Here is an 18,664-nt window from a genome sequence, read left to right on the forward strand (position 1 = left end):
TTAAATAAGTTTGAGTTGGATTTCTATAATTTGCAATCAAAGGAGTCCTAACTCATATATTGTGAATTATTAATAGTATGTCATTTGAAAACATTAAATAATCATGATATGAACTGCTGCTGCTGCTGCTAAGTCACTTCAGTCGTGTCCGACTCTGTGTGACCCCATAGAGGGCAGCCCACCAGGCTCCCCCATCCCTGGGATTCTCCAGGCAAGAACACTGGAGTGGGTTGCCATTTCCTTCTCCAATGTGTGAAAGTGAAAAGTGAAAGTGAAGTCGCTCAGTGGTGTCCGACCCACAGCGACCCCACAGACTGCAGCCTACCAGGCTCCTCCATCCATGGGATTCTCCAGGCAAGAGTACTGGAGTGGCTTGCCATGTCACAAAACCCCTCCATAACATTTGGGATTGTACCACATACTTATTTCCAGGATTGCAATTTAAATTACCTATCTTGAGTTCAAGACACATTTAGCCTAGAAGCTCATGTCAAACAATTCTTTATTTTTTTATGGTACAAATTAAAAGTGACAGATCTGAAGCTGTTAAGAAATACACAAAGTGCAGCTTAACTGACCATACAGATATTGCTCTAGATTAAGTACAGTTTTGTCAGTTTTTTTTTTTAAACATTAAGCAACCTGTGCAGATAAATCAGCTTTGGTTTCAATGTCAGAGCAAGTAAGGAGCTTTTAAATATCCAGTTTGGCTTCTTGGTCACAAGTCCATCATGTCAGTGTCTCGTCATGATGCTTTTTTCAAAACGACCCAGGCTGTTTCCTGCCCTCCTTTCTGCTGCCTGCTCCAGGTGCAGAGAAAGCAGCTTTCTTTGCCATGTCTCATCAGTGACTCTGGTAACCAGTCTGGATCACAGCACGTAGGACAAAAAAAAGGAAATCACCTCCTTAACAACAAATAAACAAATTGTGCCTCACAGAATTTCAAGTTGAAGACAGGCAAATCACGTGACAAAAAGCCCATTACAAAATGTTATCCAAACAGATATTCCAGTCAAACCTTGAAATGAAAATCAATTTCCTTTTTCTCCATTTTTTTTTAAACTTGATCATTAACTGGGTACAAGTAGAGTGCTGAGGTAAAACATTGATGAACAGTTTGTATTTCTTTTTTTTTTTCTTAAAATAGGAACAGTTTAGTATTGCAAGATTGTCAGCAACGTTTAGCCATATCTATACAATGTGCATATACCTACAAATATTGAGCTTTGGTCCAGCGTAGAGAAGATGAGCAAAGGCATTTTACAATCTTTTTGGTTATAGCTTGAGTTCTTTGATACACCTCTACTTGTTTGTTTTTTTTTTCCCTAGCTCCTTTTGCTTTTTTGTTCTCTCTTTCTGTGGAGTGTGTGTGTGTGTGTGCATGTGTGTGTGTGTATTGTGTGACTACAACATAAAGAAACCAAAAGCCTTGCAATGCAATTAAAACTCTCAACTGTTCACAATGTTTTTTTTTTTTTTTTGGATTGAAAAAAAAAAACCCACAAACAAGTGTCAAGTATAACATCAGTCATTTTTTCTTTTTCATTAAACAATGAAGAAAATAAAGATGACAGTCATTTAAAAATACGTAAGAAAAATACTGAAGCTTGAAATACAATCACATATGCCTGAAGCGACTTTTACTTTTGTGAGTGGCAACCTTAACCTTCAGTTCATGGAAACCTAAAAGACACTTAAATGCTACTGGCATATGAAGTTGCTTACAAATGGAATAAGAAATGCAGTAATAAAATTAAGCAGTAGGTGTGGTCCCAAAGACTTACAAGTTACACAGTATAATTTATATTCCTAAGAATCTGTTCAGGCACCTTTTTATGCCTTGTAGCAAAAAAGTTATCTGTAAAAAATTAATATAAGAAGCATTACAACACCTTATAAATAATTTATAAAACAATACAAAATTATAAAACTATAAAAAAATCACTGCACATGAATGGTTTTACGACTGTGGGATGAATATATTTCATTTTTATTCCACTCTGGAAGATTATTTTATTTTATATTTTCACTGTCCTAGTTATACCCTCCCAATTATAGATCTCCGAACTGAGCAGGCCTTATATAAGTGCTGCTGGCATATGTTTAAACATTTAGCATCCATCATATGTTATCTTGTTACCTTCTCTTCTTGGGGAGCTTTTCTTGATGGAATTTGGAGCAGGTCCTAGGAGAATACAAAATCTGTTTAATCGATACATTTTTTGGATTTCTGCGTTGTTAGTATTTGTGCAGTTTTTGAGGTGGCCAAATGGGTACCAGGATGTCATTGGCACTGAAGATCAAGTTAGCTGTGATCCAATTAGCATCAGATCAGAGAAAGGGAAACAGCTGTACAAGCTTGTGTTTCATTGAGAGTTTTCTTGCTGGTGGTCCCCTGATTCCTGCATGAATTATCTAGGCAGGGGGCATAGGGTGGGGACAGTTACACCTCTGAATCGACTCCACCAGCACAGAGGTCAAACATTAGAAGAAACTCAAACCCATAACAGGGGAGGGAAAGTATGTTAGGGGGAGAAGATGGCATTTCTAATCAGTTGGTTTTTTACTTTCAGAATTTACCTCTAGATAGTATTAATTATTAATTAATTATTCAGGAATATTTATGTCTCGATAGCAGGGAAACTGACACTCTTCTTTGCCCACATCTATAATGGAACACTTTTTGTCTCTCCCTGTGGAAAACATCAACTGCAGGTCCCAAGTGTTCATTTGCATTGCCATCCTCACATCTTACCTTTCCCCTCTGACTTATTAGGTTATTTTCTCCCACAGATGTGTAGGTTATTTTGAAAAGTGGAATAATCCCCTACTTCTAAGTGTGAAGGCTATTCTGATGTACTCGATAACCCACTTCTATATTTTTCCTGTTAGTGGAGGCACTTCCTTGTTAACACTTCTTATCCCCTCAAGAACCCAGCTGCAATTCTCATTGTTTAATCCATCTGCCAACTCTCTGCTGCCCTTGTATATCCCCAAATAATTGCTCTTCCCCAACTCCTGGGAAAAAGTCTACCATCGCTATTGGAATGGAAGTGGTAGCAGAAAAGATGGAATTTACAGGATGCTCGATGGCCTTTAACAGTCAGGTCATTCTCTCTCTCTTTTTGGCCTGTTTTCTTTGTGTGTATATGGGTGTGTGCATGCTATGTGTGCATTTTGACTGAAATCTTGAGACATTTCTTTGGCTATCAGACTTCTGAGAGAAATTGCTTTGCACAGAAGCATAACATAGATGTAAGTATTGAACCAAATGTGCAGCTTATGTTTATATTACAAAATTAGTTTTGGTCAGCTCTCCATGTACGTGGCCAACAGACTGAGAAAAATCCCAAGCTCTGGTGTGGACAGCGAGCACAATTACAGCTTATGCCAGTGTTGATAGTTCATTGAGCAAAGCCCCAGGTATTTTGGAGTCTCTCCTGCATTTCACAGGGGTCTGGGTGGAAAGACACAGTGCCCACTCTATGGCCTTCTCACAGACCCTGGCAGCCACATGCGGGAGAGATGGAGAGATGGAGGAAACTGAGAAATTTTCTTTTCTCAAACCCACAGGTCATAGTGAGAAAAAAGAAACAGATGCTTTGGCACACGATCCAGGATGCCCCCCCGCAAACAAAGACAAAAAAAGAAAAAATAAGACCCTCCCACCAAAGAAAAACCAATAGTGAGCCTTACAGAATGGCTTCAACAATGGCGCCCACCCCATAGGTGGTAACAATAGATAGGAAAGATGGGAGAAATCAGGCTTGCTATTTTTCCGTTAAGTACAAATGTAAAATCTCAGAACACAACTTGACAGGCAGAGAAGAATAGACTCATGGTCGCGTTTGCAATGCAGTGTTTCTGACTTTGGTTAATAGGTTTCATAGTGAATCAGCACTTAGAACCTGAAAGAATGCCGTCCATAGTCCCTCCTCCAGGTGGCAGGCTTGTATTCGCTTTGAACAGAGAAAAGTTTTCATTTGTTTGTTGTTGGGTTGTTTTTTTTTTGGTTTAGTTGTTTTTCTTTTTCCTTAAAATGTGTTCACATATCCATAATGTACAGAAAAAGAGTTTGTGGTTATTTGGTTTGCTTTAAATCCATTAAAAAACTGGCTTTGGGGAGACAGGTGGGGGAGGGACCTATCCTCCCCCGGACACCTGCAATGTGGTGTACTCCTTGTTTAAAAATTTTCAAAAAAATCCTTTTGTTCTTTTTTGGAAAACCCATGGAGGCGTATAAACTATCCTGTCCACTTGGTAATTTTCTTAGTCTTTTACTTACAAGGGTGATGACTGGGGCTATCTTAAAATTTATTTTTAATGTAATTTTTTTTTTTTCTTTTTGTGGGGAGGGGTGGTTATGGGATGAAGTCCCAAAGGTGGAGTTTAGTTTCCGTGGATTTTTTTTCTTCTGATTTTGAGTAGGTGTCTCTTTAGGAATTTTCTTCCAGCGAGTCTGTTAAGGGCTCCAGAGGGACCGCCGTGGCTGGCTCGTGCTGTTTTAAGCGTTTAATCGTATTCTTCAGGGCTTGCCTCTTATTGCAGAACCAAACTCTAACTACTTCCCGGTCATAGTTCAGCTTCTCGGCAATTTCGGTCATTTCCTGCCCAGAGGGGTGTGTGTTCTTCTCAAAGTGGGCATTGAGGACCTCAAGGGCCTGGGGCGTGAAGGAGGTGCGCCTCTTGCGCTTTTTGGACGGTTCACTCCCGATAAACTCGGTCAGGTTCTGCATACCTGCTCGATGGCGGGCCTCAGCCTCAGCCATCCACCGCTCAAGCACCGGCTTGATCTTCTGGGCACTTTTAGGAGTGATGTCCAGCTTTTCAAACCTGGCAGGATACAAAAGGCCAGGGTTCAGTTTGGCTGTCAGACTGCTAGCTATAGTGTTCTCTTGGGCTTCCTGTGGTAGGAAAAAGTGGCTTCTCAGGATGGTGTGTCTGGGGGGAAAATTGAGAAAGAACAGTCTTACACTGAGTCCTCTGCCAGGGTGGGCCTTCTGCCTGCCTGCCTGCCTGCCTGACTGACTGACTGGCAGAGCGAAATCACTCCAGATAAGCAGCCAGCTGTAAGGTAGCCCACCCCACTCAAGCCAGCGCCCACCGCTTGCATGCTTCATGCCCCCCACATGCAGCCCGCACACCCACATGAGGACCAGGTGAGCATGGGTGGACACAGCACAACACAGCAGCCACCAGGACAGAAACAAAAAACCACTCATAGATCTTATTCCTGAAAATGCTTGCGATCTGAGCTTTGCTTTGAATCTACCCAGCACCAATTCATCCAAACTTCAGAATCCTTAAGGCAAAAATTAATGCCAGGAAATGACATCAAAGACAAGAGCTGTCATGTTCTTTTGCTTAAAATGATTCTTTGTGTGTTTTCCATTTGGTTTCTTTCAATCCCCCCCATTGACTTGGCGATAAAAAACGTTCTATCCTTTCTAATCATCAGTGATGGCAACTGGGACACGTTTCTTTTATGATTCTCTTTTCATCTCTGTTTTGTGTCTCATTTTAATCTCTTTCTCTTCCCCCAAGCTCCCTCCCATCTCTGTCTCTCTCTGGTAACAAACAATTTTCACCATATGTAAGTTAACAATATGCTCCCTTTTCAGGTTAAACATAACCCCTTGTTACTCTACTGTTGGACTCAAACAGCTGAACACATTGTAATTACTATGAACACCCCTACTCCCTGGAAGTGCTAGGGCCACCTCAGGCCTTTCAACACCGTCCAGTGTAATGGTGTACTTTTGCACCAGGGTATCAAGCTGTGTTTAATGTGCTATATCTGCAAACTGTACTTGAATGATATCATTTTCTGTAAATGAGGTCTTCTATATATCAATTGCCATCAGCAATTCTTTGCTACACTGACTTAAAAAAATATGAAGCATCTTGGACAAAATTATATACAGTGTTTTAAGAGGTCATCCTGGTATCAAATTCATACACACTCTCAATGAAATACAGTACCCATTCCTTTTGTTTGTTTGTTTATTCTAATACTAAATGCACAACCATCCAGGATGACAACTTTGGATCCACAGCATTCTCCTCTATCTTTTCGAGTTCAATGCTGTTGAAAAACAACCTTCTGACTGCAGAGTGCATCTTATTACAATTGACTGTTTTCATAGAGTGAAAATGAACCTGCTCTTGTCACAGCATGTTTTAGGAGGATGCTTGCAAAAGGACACAAAAGGATAGGCTTCCTTTATGTGCCTTAATCATATTTTTTGGCATTCCATTTTAGATATCTTACGCTGTGATAAGCAGCACCAGTAGTATCAAAATTTAATGTGATTCCCATAGCATTCCCTTCCACGTATAGATCAAGAAGTTGTTTATTTAAAAAACTCCCAAATTTCGGCTGGTCAAAGAGGAAAGAAGTACATTTTGCTTCCAGTATAAAATGAACTAATTATTTAGTATCATTTAATGAGCTGCTCACCGTGGCAGGCTCTGCTAAAGCGCTCATTGTTGCGTTCATTTGCCACATACCACACTTTACCATCATTTGCTGCAAAACTCCCAAAGGGAAAGTCTTGATAGTATGACAACAGTCTTTACAGCACTGTGGTGTGGGGGACAAAGGTTGTGATAAGGATGCCCAGTTTACTGATGGTGTGTTTTCCTCTGTGTCTCTGATGTGGGGCAATGGTCAAAGCCTTAGCGAGTCCCTGCAGCTAATAAGGGGAGAGGGAGAGCGACACTAGAGCGTGTGCAGATGCAGAGTCCTCCCCACTTTAAATTAACCGGAGTTGTTCCAGTGTCAGATGTTGGTCTCTTTCAAGACTTCCATTTTTCCCCCCTTGGTAGTTAGCTCTAAAACTACCCTGTTGAAACACTAGGAGCTAGAAAAGGGCCCCAAAGTCCCCATCTGCCATTTTCTATTAAACAGTGAATACCCATCAAGTCACCTTTTCATTTCAGCCATAGTTTTTTTGGCTTCCAAAAGAGATTTTAGAAATCAACATTTTTGATTGGGAATGCCCAAGAAACACTACATGTGTTAGTGAAAACCTTACACAGCACTTCAACCATGAAAAGAAAATTGCATTTTAGGACTAAAAATAAGCCAAAGAGGACTTTAGCAACAATAGTACATGGGCAACAACTTCAAAACCTGTGGCAGCCTTTATCACCAGCTTGTCGAGATGAAACAAAATTAATGTTTCCCGACAGGGAGCAACAGTATTCATATCATTTGATGCTGCTTGTTAGTGTTGATGCTTCGGTACATGTTGTTTGGAATAACATATACAAGCCTGGAAACAAATTTCCCAGCAGTAGTAGCCTTGTATAGACTGAATAAAGGTTATTTTCTACAGGGAGGTATCTTATAAGAAAAAACAGTAGGGGAGACCATAGAAGTGAGAGGATCCTATGGTGCTTTTTGTATTTAACAACAATCAATGGGTTTTATGGAAAATCATTGAGCAAAATGTGAGCTGCAAGCTACTACCCCATACTGATGTTATTTATAACCTTAGTCTTAAACTGCAGGAAAAGTACACTTCCGTCCTTTGGGGAATACATTAAAAGTATAAAGAGCAGATAAAAAGACAGCATTTCATGGATCACCAAGAACAAAATCCACTTAAATGAGTTTAGAGTTGGTTTCTTGGCTTTTCCTGATGGAGGAGGACTCATAAGACATTGCCCAAGAGGAAAAAGCTCTTACTGAAGTGCCTTTGTTACCTCATGCATAAACATGGGATTAGTGCAACACACACATGCATGCGCGGGGTCCGCTTCTGGCGGCTTGACCCAGATCAACTCGAACACAACCAAGGCTGGCTTCTGTCATTTATGTATTTAATTTGGGGAGGGAGTGGGCTAGGTTAGGCCAAATTCGCACTGTGCTTTTCTGAGCTATGTAAAGCAGCTGCTTCTTTTAAAAAATATGCTTTTAAAGTTGTGTCTGATGAGATGAGTTAGAAAAATCCTTCATGGTCACAAGATGGTTCTATTTTTTTTTTCTTTTACGGTGTGTTTTCTTAGAAAATCTAGAGAGCCATTCCCGAAGCAGAAATGGTGTGAGTATTAACACCATCTGGGACCGGCAGCTTTACATCAGTCCACAGACAGGAAACGGTGAATTTCAGCTATGAGGGCTGTGGATCCTGAAGGAAGCCTCTGGCCCTGGGGAGGTGGGGGTGGGGGGGTGGGTTTCCAATGAAACCACCTTGGAAGTTCTTTGTGAGTTGATGGGTATTATCAAGCCAGCCCCCCAAATCTGCTTTAGCAACTTCATTTCCATCAACATCACCAGTCCCAACACATAGCTACCCCAAACTTCGTTCCCACACTCTACCCTTCCAGCTTTGCCCACCCGAAGAAGAAAAGCTGAGCCGAGAGGACAAACGAGGCCCGGGCCGGCTGGGAGAGGTGACAGCATGCGGGCACGGGTTACCTGCAGATGGCCGACTGGCTGTACGCGGGGCCCTCGGTGGCACTGAGGGCCTGGCCCACCTGAGTCTGGGTCAGGCCAAGGGACAGGCGCCGGATTTTAAAAGCTTTGGCAAATTCTCGGATCTCCTCCAGATTAACCCCATCCACCTCACCCGCAGCCGTTTGAGGATCTGTGGAGATGTTTTTAAAAATAGGATCAATACATCAGTGCACATCCGAGTACTATGTGTTCATGATGGCTGATGAGAAAGTGGCTTGGTTTATAAAAGCAGAGTGGTGGGGAAGCCACATGGCAGAATGTTCTTTGTTTCCCCGGGGTGGAGCTCAAGCCCCTAGCCTCAACTCATTTCCATCAGCACCAATCATTCTTTGAGATAGCTCTGTCCCAGATGAAAACCACAGTGAACCCATCCTGCCACTTCTACAATATAAGAGTGAGTTCCTTAGAGCTTAGCAGATACTACCAGTGCCGGGGCAGAGGTGGTGGGTGCGGTGGTGGTGCGGGGACATACCAGTTATGGGGGAGTACAACTCCATTTTACCCATAAATATGTTCAGATATCATGCAAAAATAGAAAGGTGAAAAGATTTCTATTTGATATATCTTGACTGTTCAGTGCTAGAAATTGCCCTTGGAGAAAAATAGTATTTTGTATTTCCTTTTACCTGATCACCGCTCCAGCCAGGCTAACAGATGCCTAATTTCTTGTGTTCACATTAGCCCCTAAGAATAGCATACTTATGAAGCTGTGGGAATAACACTGTCCCTCGCCCCTCTCCCGCCACCCCATAGCAATTTACTGACACAGATGTCTTTGTCCCCTGAAAGGGCACATAATAAAAAATGCCCACTGCAGGAAAGCTCCTTTGGTGCCAGATAACGCAGTCAATTTAGGACTTATCAAGGGAAATGACACAACAGCTGGAGAATGAAACTCTCCCCCCAACCCCCCCACCCCCAGCTACTGATCCCTGGATAAATGAAAGCCTACACCAAGCTGGAGACAGCATGAATTGGGGATGGTGGAAGATTTCAAAGTGCAGCTCCATCCTGCCTGGAGCGAAGCCATCCTCCCTGCAAGCTGACTCTATTGTTCTTCACCTCTCCCCTGGATTTAGGTGAAAAGTTTTTCTTTTCCATTTTCTGCACAATCACCCACCCATTTCAGTCCATTCCAGGACTTCTCTAAGGACCTGGAGTGGACTCTATCAGTCTTCTGGGTTTAAGGTTATAGAAACTACTATTATCATGAAAAGAAACAAACATTTGTACCCCCAGGGTCAATTTTTTAAGAACCTTGAAGTAAACATGTTAACATCTGTGCGGGGCTTGGAGCTTCCTGTATAGGTTCTCACATTACAGGGCAAATAGAATCTGTCAGTTAAATCAGTTGTGAATGTGTACACTGTACCCTATCTTCTCATTAAAAACAAAGTCCTATAGAATTTTCACGTCATTAAGCATAATTTCATGGAAGAAAAATGTGTGCTGCTGCTGCTGTTGCTAATTCACTTCAGTCGTGTCCGACTCTGTGCGACCCCAGAGATGGCAGCCCACCAGGCTCCCCCGTCCCTGGGATTCTCCAGGCAAGAACACCGGAGTGGGTTGCCATTTCCTTCTCCAATGCATGAAAGTGAAAAGTGAAAGTGAAGTCGCTCAGTCGTGTCTGACTCTTAGCGACCCCATGGACTTCAGCCTACCAGGCTCTTCTGTCCATGGGATTTTCCAGGCAAGAGTACTGGAGTGGGGTGCCATTGCCTTCTCCAGAAAAATGTGTGAAAAGTGGTATAATCATTGCCTTTAGTCTTTAAATATTTCTACTTTTTTCTTTATGTTTTGTTAGTTTGTTTTGATTTTGGGTGTGCAGCTTGCAAGATCTTAGTTCCCTGACCAGGGATTGATCCCTGGCCCACAGCAGTGAAAGTGTAGATAGAGTCCTAATCATTGAACTGTCAGGGATTCCCTCTAAGTATTTCTTAAGTGATTCCTGGGAATCCTAATAAGTGGAGAGAAGGAGCAAGAGAAAGAGAAGACGCAGGTCCAGCCTCTATGGACTTTGCTGTCTACAGGGGGTTGGGGCTCAACATTATGAATGAGAAATAGAGGAAAATACCAGGTTCCCTACAGTTAAGAACTAGGAGTGTGGCACCCACACCAAAATTTTAAGAGAAGGGAGAGGTGACAGGAGAGAGGATTCATCTGGGTCTTACCCAGTGGGCAGCTTTCAGAGACTATTCTGGTCCATAGGAGCAGGGTACAGACAGGCCTGGGTGTGGGGAGGAGCCAAGCACTGTAGGGGCCTGAAGGGATCTTGGTAGGGGGAGGGAGAGCTTGTGTTGTGAGTGGTGAATATTTCAGTTTAGTATAAAGAGAATCTATGTTCATGGACAGGGCAGAAGATGACTATAAAACTGATAGGCTGTTGAGATTAATTATAGTCCCGCTTTTTCTCTCCCAACTGACTCGGAAGCCTGGCATCACTTGGTCAATGAAGACTTGTTTAGGCTGTGCCTGGTGAGGGCTGCCCTCTGGATCTTAATTCCCGCCCACAGTGCACCTGGTGCAGCTGGGAGGATTTGTTAAGGATTCTGGGAAGTCCCATCCATGCACATAGCAGTTGAGAACCTCTGCTGTGTTTCTTCCTTTAAAAATTCCTAGAGCAGGAGTTGCAAATGAACATCTTGCAAAGAAAACTTAGTTTTTTGAGTGCGTACAATTTGGGGGAATTACTTGACAACATTAAACACCGGGAGATTTCGAAAATTTGTCATTTTTTTCTTTGAAATTTTAGAAGATTTGGTCCACGAGGGCCACACTTACACTTGGGCAAAATCAGTCAGCTGGCCTTGCTTCAGGCTGCCTATTCAGCTCCTCTGCATCCTTACCTCCAGCCCTCCTTAGACCTTCTGCCGTGCTGAGCCTGTCTTATGACCCTGCCTTTAGAGCATGCATTCCCAAGGGGGTGGAAGTTGGTTCCGAGGTGGCAGTGGGGAAGAGGAAAAGTCTTAGGTAGCACAATTGTTGCACTCCCGTGAAGGGCTGAGGTACATGACCAGAGCCAGTGTGGGGCACACCTGTGGTGCTAACATTTCACTGAGGAAGGGGGCCAGCTAGGACAGGAAAGTCTAAACGAATTCCTTGTGGAGGGAGGAGGCAATAGTAAACTAACAGTCAAGAAGATCTGGTGTAGAACAGAAAGGGACACTTGGTACAGAACAGAACAGGGGCACAGGGAGAGGGGGCTTAGCCTCTCTCCAAGAGAAAAGGAAGAGGAACTGGTGGCTTTGCAAGTATGAGCAGTGGAGGTTCAAAACTGAGGATGAAGAAATGGAAGCTGGACACTTTCCTGTAACAACGTGGCTTTAGGACAGTGGTTTTCTTTTTTTCTTTCTTGTTTAATTTATTTGGCTGGACTGAGTCTTAGCTGTGGCATGTGGGATCTAGGTCCCTGACCAGAGATCAAACCCGGGGCCTCCTGCATTGGGAGTGCAGAGTCTTAGCCACTGGACCACCAGGGAAGTCCCCAGGACAGTGGTTTTCTTAATTCAGTAGGTCTAGAAGTCACCTGTTAAGACCTGGGACATGCATTTTTAACAGGTATCACAGGCGACTCTGATGCAGAGAACCTACTGACCCCAGGGTCAGAAGGTTTCCCTGTAGTTGTGGCCAGTCCGAGTCTGGATGTGGCATCCACTGCGTGGCTCCACTGGAAGCTTAACCATCATTATTCACCAGGTTCCTCTCCACAGAGATCTCTACCACCTTGAAAGATGATGGGCCAGAAAGACGACTCAGTAGGCGCCCCATCCTTGCCTCCACTTCTGGCTCCACCATTCATAGCAAGGGATAAATGTCTGGGAGTCAGTGGGCTGGGTGGCCAGTGGAGTCTGGAGTTGAGGGGAGAGTTTTTCTCTGAGCAAAGCTAGGTAGGGAAGTAAATTTGTTGCCTTATAATAGCCCCATCTCTAGACCAACAGGAAGCAAGAGCGTTAATCTGGAAGGATTTCTGGGGTCGACTCTAGTCCCAGGGTCCACCTGAGTTGGCAGTGCAGTACCAGGCAGGTTTATGATTTCAGAGGCAATTTTGTGCAAGATGCTTCCAGCTTATGTCTTCCTTGCCTTTGTTGTTTATCCCCTTACTACTTCCCTGAGACCAGCCGTGAAATCCATGTGTGTGATTGTGCAGGTTGCTCTTGGCCAGATCGCTGAGAATAATCAGGGTTGAAAAGAAAGCTATGACCTCTTACTTGCTTTTACTGACCAGCTGTGTTTAAGAAGCTCATAAAGGTGGGTGCCTGGCCCCCTGAGTCCACAGGCTTCTGTAAGACCCCAAACAAACATTCATCACATCTTCTTCCTTGTCTCACCCATTTCCCACTCTTGTCTTTTTCCTGGTTCTACTTAGAGAGCTCATAAGATAGGAATTATGGTGAAATTGAAACAGGGTGATGTTCTATTGGACAAAGGCCAGGGGAGGGAAAATCAGTAGTTCATTTTTTGTGCAATTTGTTGATTGCTGGAGATGAGCTGCTTGGCTTTCTTTATATTATTGTTCTCATCCATAAAAATCAGATGGCAAATGTATTATGATGGTTTAATTCCACGGATCCCAAGACCTGTGCGAGACAGTGTTTGCATGGATGAATATTAGTTTTACTCTGATTGCAACATGTGGGACTTGTCTTCCCGCATTGAAATGCATTAGATGGTGTCCATAACATGTTTTGAATTAATAAAAAAACTAATGCAATTTTTTTTGGTTCCAAAGTTTCTGTCTTAAGTGCTTAAGGTTTTCTCTCCACTGTTGGACAGTTCCTTTTCATTAATGGTTATATGCTTTTCTGCTTGAAGAGACGAAATGAGAGATGAATGGTGAATGGTAAATGGAAGCTTCCCTAAAGGTTACTGTAGCTCTCAATCTGGCCCAGAGGTTGACAGTCCACCCTGGGATCGGGAAGTCTGGCTTTCCTTTCTCCATTGTGTCATTCCTTCTCCTGGCTCTGCGGGGGTTGGGTTAGTTCTAAGGATGAATCTCAAGCCTCCTTAATGGGGACTTCAGAGGGAACCCTCAGGTCCCCCCAGAAGTAAATCCAGAACCTTGAATCCAGCTCTGGGGAAACCCAACTTGGTATTTCTCTGCACTGGGAAGGAAGTGCAAATGCATCTCTTATAGAAGTTTGCTCCAGATTAAGTCAGTCCAATACATTTGATTGGCCAGAAAATTCAGGTTTTTTTTGTAACATCTTAACAGAAAAAACTGAATGAACATTTTGGCCTACTCAGTGTTAAATAGAGTCAGAAGGCAAAGACCTCCAGGCTTTGCCTTGAATCTGAGCCTTGCTAAAGGAGACAGAAGATCAACCTATGTAGGGATTGGTTCACCTGGAGACTTATATTACACTGGCATTGAATGTTGGCAGCAACCCTTAAGTATAATGATGACATTTCCCAAATCTGGAATGTATGGGCTGAACAATAAAAGATTTTCATGGGAGCTAAATGCAAAGTGTGTGAAAACGAACCTGTTCTGTAGAATCGGATTGCTTGGTCACTGAGCCCATACTGAACTGAGTGCTCAGGATGGGCCAGGACTGTTATTTTGTTTAATTTTCAAAATTTAGCTTCTTCCAACTGTTTCCCTGTATATCAGTATAAGGGGTTGCTAAAAGGGTCCAACAGTTTCATTCCACCCACACACCACTTCTACACTCTCTGCTTGTGGGATTGTTACAGAAGAAACACACATCTAATATAAAGACAGTGCCAAGTCTGAATTCACTGCCTTATAAATATCCATCTGCTTTTTAGTGCTACTCTCATAGCAAAAAATGGGCATATTTACCAAATATTTCTGAGACATAGAAACCATTTGGGAATGTGCAATGTAATTTGGGAGAACAGCCTGCTTACAATGTGGTGACTTTATTGAGCTGTAGAAAATGGCGTGAAATTGATCAAGTGAATCGGGGGTCCCACTGTGCCATAGCTATCACCAGGCATTTTTTTTTTTTTTAGTTTGTTAGTTGTTTGGGATCCTTAAGCATGCAAACTTCAAAGAGGAGAGTCCACAAAGGAGCCAGGGCTGTTTTATGGCATCCAGTACTACCATATTGTTATTTCGGTGTAGCAGGAAAAGTTCATTTTCGAAGCAGATATAATTCAGTCTTCAGGTGTGCATGATATGAATGACAGTCTTTTTTTTGTGTTGTTGTTTTTAAAAAATTTCTTAGTACCAGGCATCTTTAGGTTCACCTTATAGTTTGTGTTTTTTTTATATTAGCTCTCAGTCCTTTTGCTGTTTGAGAATTGAGTTTACAGGCCAAACCAAACCCAGAAAAGCCTGGGTTTTTTTGTCCTGAAAAGCCAAACCAAACCCAGAAAAGAACACAAAAGTCCCATATCTACTTTTTTTTGAAAAGTACTGTGTAAATCTTAAGTTAGTTTGGGACTTTGTCATTTGTTTGGCTCTTCTAGACTTTCCAAAAGCTCTGCTTATGGAACCTGTAGTTACCCCTGGTGACTGAGCAAGGTTTGACACAGGGCAGGCTGTGCAGTGCTGTGAACAGAATGCAGATGTTTTAAGGAGTGTGCATCCCTGGGCTGGGAAGATCCTCTGGAGGAGGGCATGGCAAGCCGCTCCAGTATTCTTGCCTGGAGAATCCCATAGATAGAGGAGCATCGTGGGCTACAGTCTGCAGGTTTAGAGAGTTGTACACGACTGAAGTGACTTAACATGCGCATTTCTGTTCAACCTTATTCTGCAGATAATAGATGGAGGGTACATGTTAAGTTACTTCAGTCATGTCTAACTCTTTGCGACCCTATGGACTGTAGCCTGTCACACTCCTCTCTCCATAGGATTCTCCAGGCAAGAATACTGGAGTTGGTTGCCATGCTCTCCTTTGGGGCATCTTCCCAGCCCAGGGATCGAACTCAAGTCTCCTGTGTCTCCTGCATTGGCAGGCGGGTTCTTTACTACTTGGGAAGCCTAGCATGCATGCATGTTTGGTATTAACTCTGCATTTTTTCACCTGGAGTAGGGGAGGTTATGGATGCCCCACCCACTCCCATTCATTTGAAGCAATGGCAGGCTGCCCAGCATCAGGCCACTTTGACCATGACTTAGGAAGGTTCACTCACCAAGGTTTTGACCATAGGTTCATATCGAGTTTGACCTGGTTCAAACTATGGCCTTGGCTTAGTGGAGGGATTTGTTGATCCATTAACCATCCAACTTAATTGAAGGATTATTTACTTCAGATGTCCTTCTGTTCCGTCTCAGTCTCCAAAAATGAGATCACTATCTACTGTACTGCCACAGACCTTATTTATATGTTGACCATAGCATTTATTTCCCTTTGTTGTAACTGTATTTCTTTGTTATCAGTTCATGACCTTCCCCCCAGAGCAGGGACCACATCTTGCTTATTTTTTCTTTCTTTGTTTCTATTCCTGGGTTCACATATATGTGGTGCTCAAAAAGTAAGTTGTTTTTTTTCCCCACATTTAAATTTTTTAAGTTGACATCCTTTGACTAAAACACGTTTTCCCTCCTATAATTTAACCTGTATATAACAATTACATCTGAAATAAGGGTTGGGTCTCCCCCACATTAGCCTATCTGCAAAGTTGGCAAAGTTTAATCTTAGACAAAAGTAATTTTAAATGCATATTGCATGCTTGAATATACATTTCAAAACACGAAAGTTGTCTAGGGTTTCTCTTCATATTGGCTCAGAGAAAAATCCTGTGCTTTAATTATAAGACATGGGTTCAGGCATTTAACAATTACTTGAAGAATATTTAGGTGATTTGATGTATTTTATCATTCAAATTGCACTGGATAAAATTTTGTGAAAGCGTCCTGTCTTTTTAAGGCAGCAGTCGTGTGCAGAATGTGTATGACCCATTGAATCTGACTGCCTGGGTTATCATCTTGGCTTTATCACCCAGGAGATTCATCATAGGGTGTCAAGGTCTCTCAACTAAGACTGAATCTGGCCTCCCTGACATAAGATGGATTGTATTTTGCAGGATCTATTTGATGCCAGCATCAGTATCCGAAAATGATAATTTATATTACTTTTTGTGAGTATTCAAATAGGTAAAATATTGAAAGTGCTTTGAAAACTCTACAAGTGAAGTCTTTTTTGTTGTTGTTGTTGCCACACCACACAGCAAGTGGGGTCTTAGTTCCCTGACCAGAAGTTAAACCTGTACCCCTTGCAGTGGAAGCATGGAATCTCAACCACTAGACTGCCAGGGAAGTCCACAAGTGAAATCTTAAATGGAAGTTTGCTGGGGAATAATCAGTATCAGAAGATGTTCCATGTATTATTTATCCTATATTGGGTTTATGCTCAAAATGCTCAAAATCTGTAGCAGTCCTAAGCCCAGCAATGGGTTTGTGTAAAGTCCAAACCCTGGTAGGTATAGTCCTGGACCTTCTCGTATCTCCCAGAGAAGGTACCTCATTCAGGCTCTACATATGAGTTTGGAGTTTCTTGCTTCAAGTGCCTGTGGTAAAGGAGTCTCTTTTCCCCAGTTTTTAATATTTCCTCTCAAGGACATGGACTATGGTTCACTCATTATACTCATAGAATGTCCCACTGGCCTCTGTGTAAATGAAATTTCATTTGGTCCATTAAGTAGCTCTGTAACTGATTTCTGAAAAAGGCTAATCCTTCTCTGCCCAGCTAGAGACAAATGTCAAGATGGAACCGAGGGTCACCCATACATATATGCATGCGTATGTATATATGTACATGTATATGTTTTGGGGAGCTTGCTTGTGTGTGTGAGGGAGACACGGCAACCCTCCATTTTGCCTTGCATCCCTAGATTTGGCCCATGATACGGAGAATCCCTACTATTCCTATTATAACAGGTCACTCATGACACTTGACCAAACACAGATACTCACATATATCCTTGTTTCGTGCCACAGATGCCTCTGCAGTGCTGTAGCCCTTTAAACCCATAGCTGTTGGGTTTTTGGGGCCTGGAGAATTATAATTCATGCACTATTCTGTGATTTTATATACAGGTAAAAATTGTACTAAAGGTGAACAACTAACATTAAATTAGATCATTGTCACATTCATCTCAACATATTTCTATTTGCATCTGATACATACGCTGTCTTCTCCTAGGGCCACTTACCATTTCTAAAATACGTCTACATGGCCTGCTCAGGGAAGCAGACCTGCAGGCTCACGTTATTTTATGAATGGTTGTTCAGAGGTTTCTCATCAGATTCCAGCCCATGCAGCTTCCCCCTCGCGCCACTGGGGGCAGCTCGTGATGCACACACCACCCGCCCATAGGCACACTCTCTTTTATTTCTTCTGACACCTACAAATAGAATGGCAGGGACTTCAAACACACAGAAAAGCAGCTTGACCTGCTGGCTGAGTGCCTGTTGTTGGTTATTTCAGTTCTGAGCTATGTGGCTCACACCCTGAAAGCTGATCAGTTTCTTCCTTCTGAAGTGGCCAGACTGACTCAGCGCCATCAGAAGGCATCTTGGGGTGGAAACGGCCCCTCCATGCATTCACTGATGAGGTGTGGAGGTGTCTGCTTCCCCAGTGAACCACTGGCCCTGGGCATGGACCTCATCCCAATATTGACCTACCAGTGCCAGGAAACTTCTCTTCTGTTTGAAAGATCAGAGAGAGAAGGAGGGAGGAAGGGATAGGAGGGATGAGAGAGAGAGGCATTGCAATTTGGCAACAAGAAGGCCACCATGATTTAACCGAGCCAGAAAGGATACTTACTGCTGACTAACTGGCCCACGCTCAAAGCTGAAGAAGAGGAGGATGAGGAGGAAGAGGAGGAAGCCTGCCGGACGGGGCTTTGAGACATGGATGCTTGGCTGTGAGCCAGGTGCAGAAGACTGCTTTGGGAGGCTGCTTGACCCACTGACGTCTGGGAGGGTTGGTGGAGCTACGCAGAGGGATGTAAAAAAATACACAAAGGCATGAAAAATTAGGAGGAAAATGCCAGGGAATAGAAGTGTTATCAGGGCTGAATCATTTTATTTCTAAGAATATATACTTCTCTGGAATAATTCACACCCTGCACAAAAGGCAGGGTTTTGTTTTCTTTCTTTATTTCTTTTGTATATATTATGTGGCTGCTGCCTCGACAGGCATTTTATTAGTATTTCTAAATATATTAATTCCCTACTTGGCTTGCTGAAGCATCTAGTTTTCTACATTTCTTGACCGCCACATGTGA

The 18,664-nt window shown here is 42.8% G+C and overlaps 1 protein-coding gene across 2 annotated transcripts in view; it reads right to left on the reverse strand.

The window, feature by feature from the left end:
* Nucleotides 1-4,436: 4,436 nt before the first annotated feature.
* The window catches only part of POU6F2 (POU class 6 homeobox 2), a 507,841-nt gene continuing 493,613 nt past the window's right edge, over nt 4,437-18,664 (reverse strand). For both annotated transcript variants that reach the window (XM_088832426.1, XM_055421162.1), the window contains 3 exons: nt 18,202-18,370; nt 8,426-8,594; nt 4,437-4,941 (listed from right to left, as the gene is read on the reverse strand). In XM_088832426.1, coding sequence (XP_088688552.1) covers nt 4,437-4,941; nt 8,426-8,594; nt 18,202-18,370 — 843 coding nt within the window. The remainder of the gene's footprint in view (nt 4,942-8,425; nt 8,595-18,201; nt 18,371-18,664) is intronic.

Source organism: Moschus berezovskii, chromosome 3 (genome assembly GCF_049115385.1).
Source record: "Moschus berezovskii isolate FMDL1 chromosome 3, NW_MosBer_1.0, whole genome shotgun sequence".
Taxonomy (NCBI): domain Eukaryota; kingdom Metazoa; phylum Chordata; class Mammalia; order Artiodactyla; family Moschidae; genus Moschus; species Moschus berezovskii.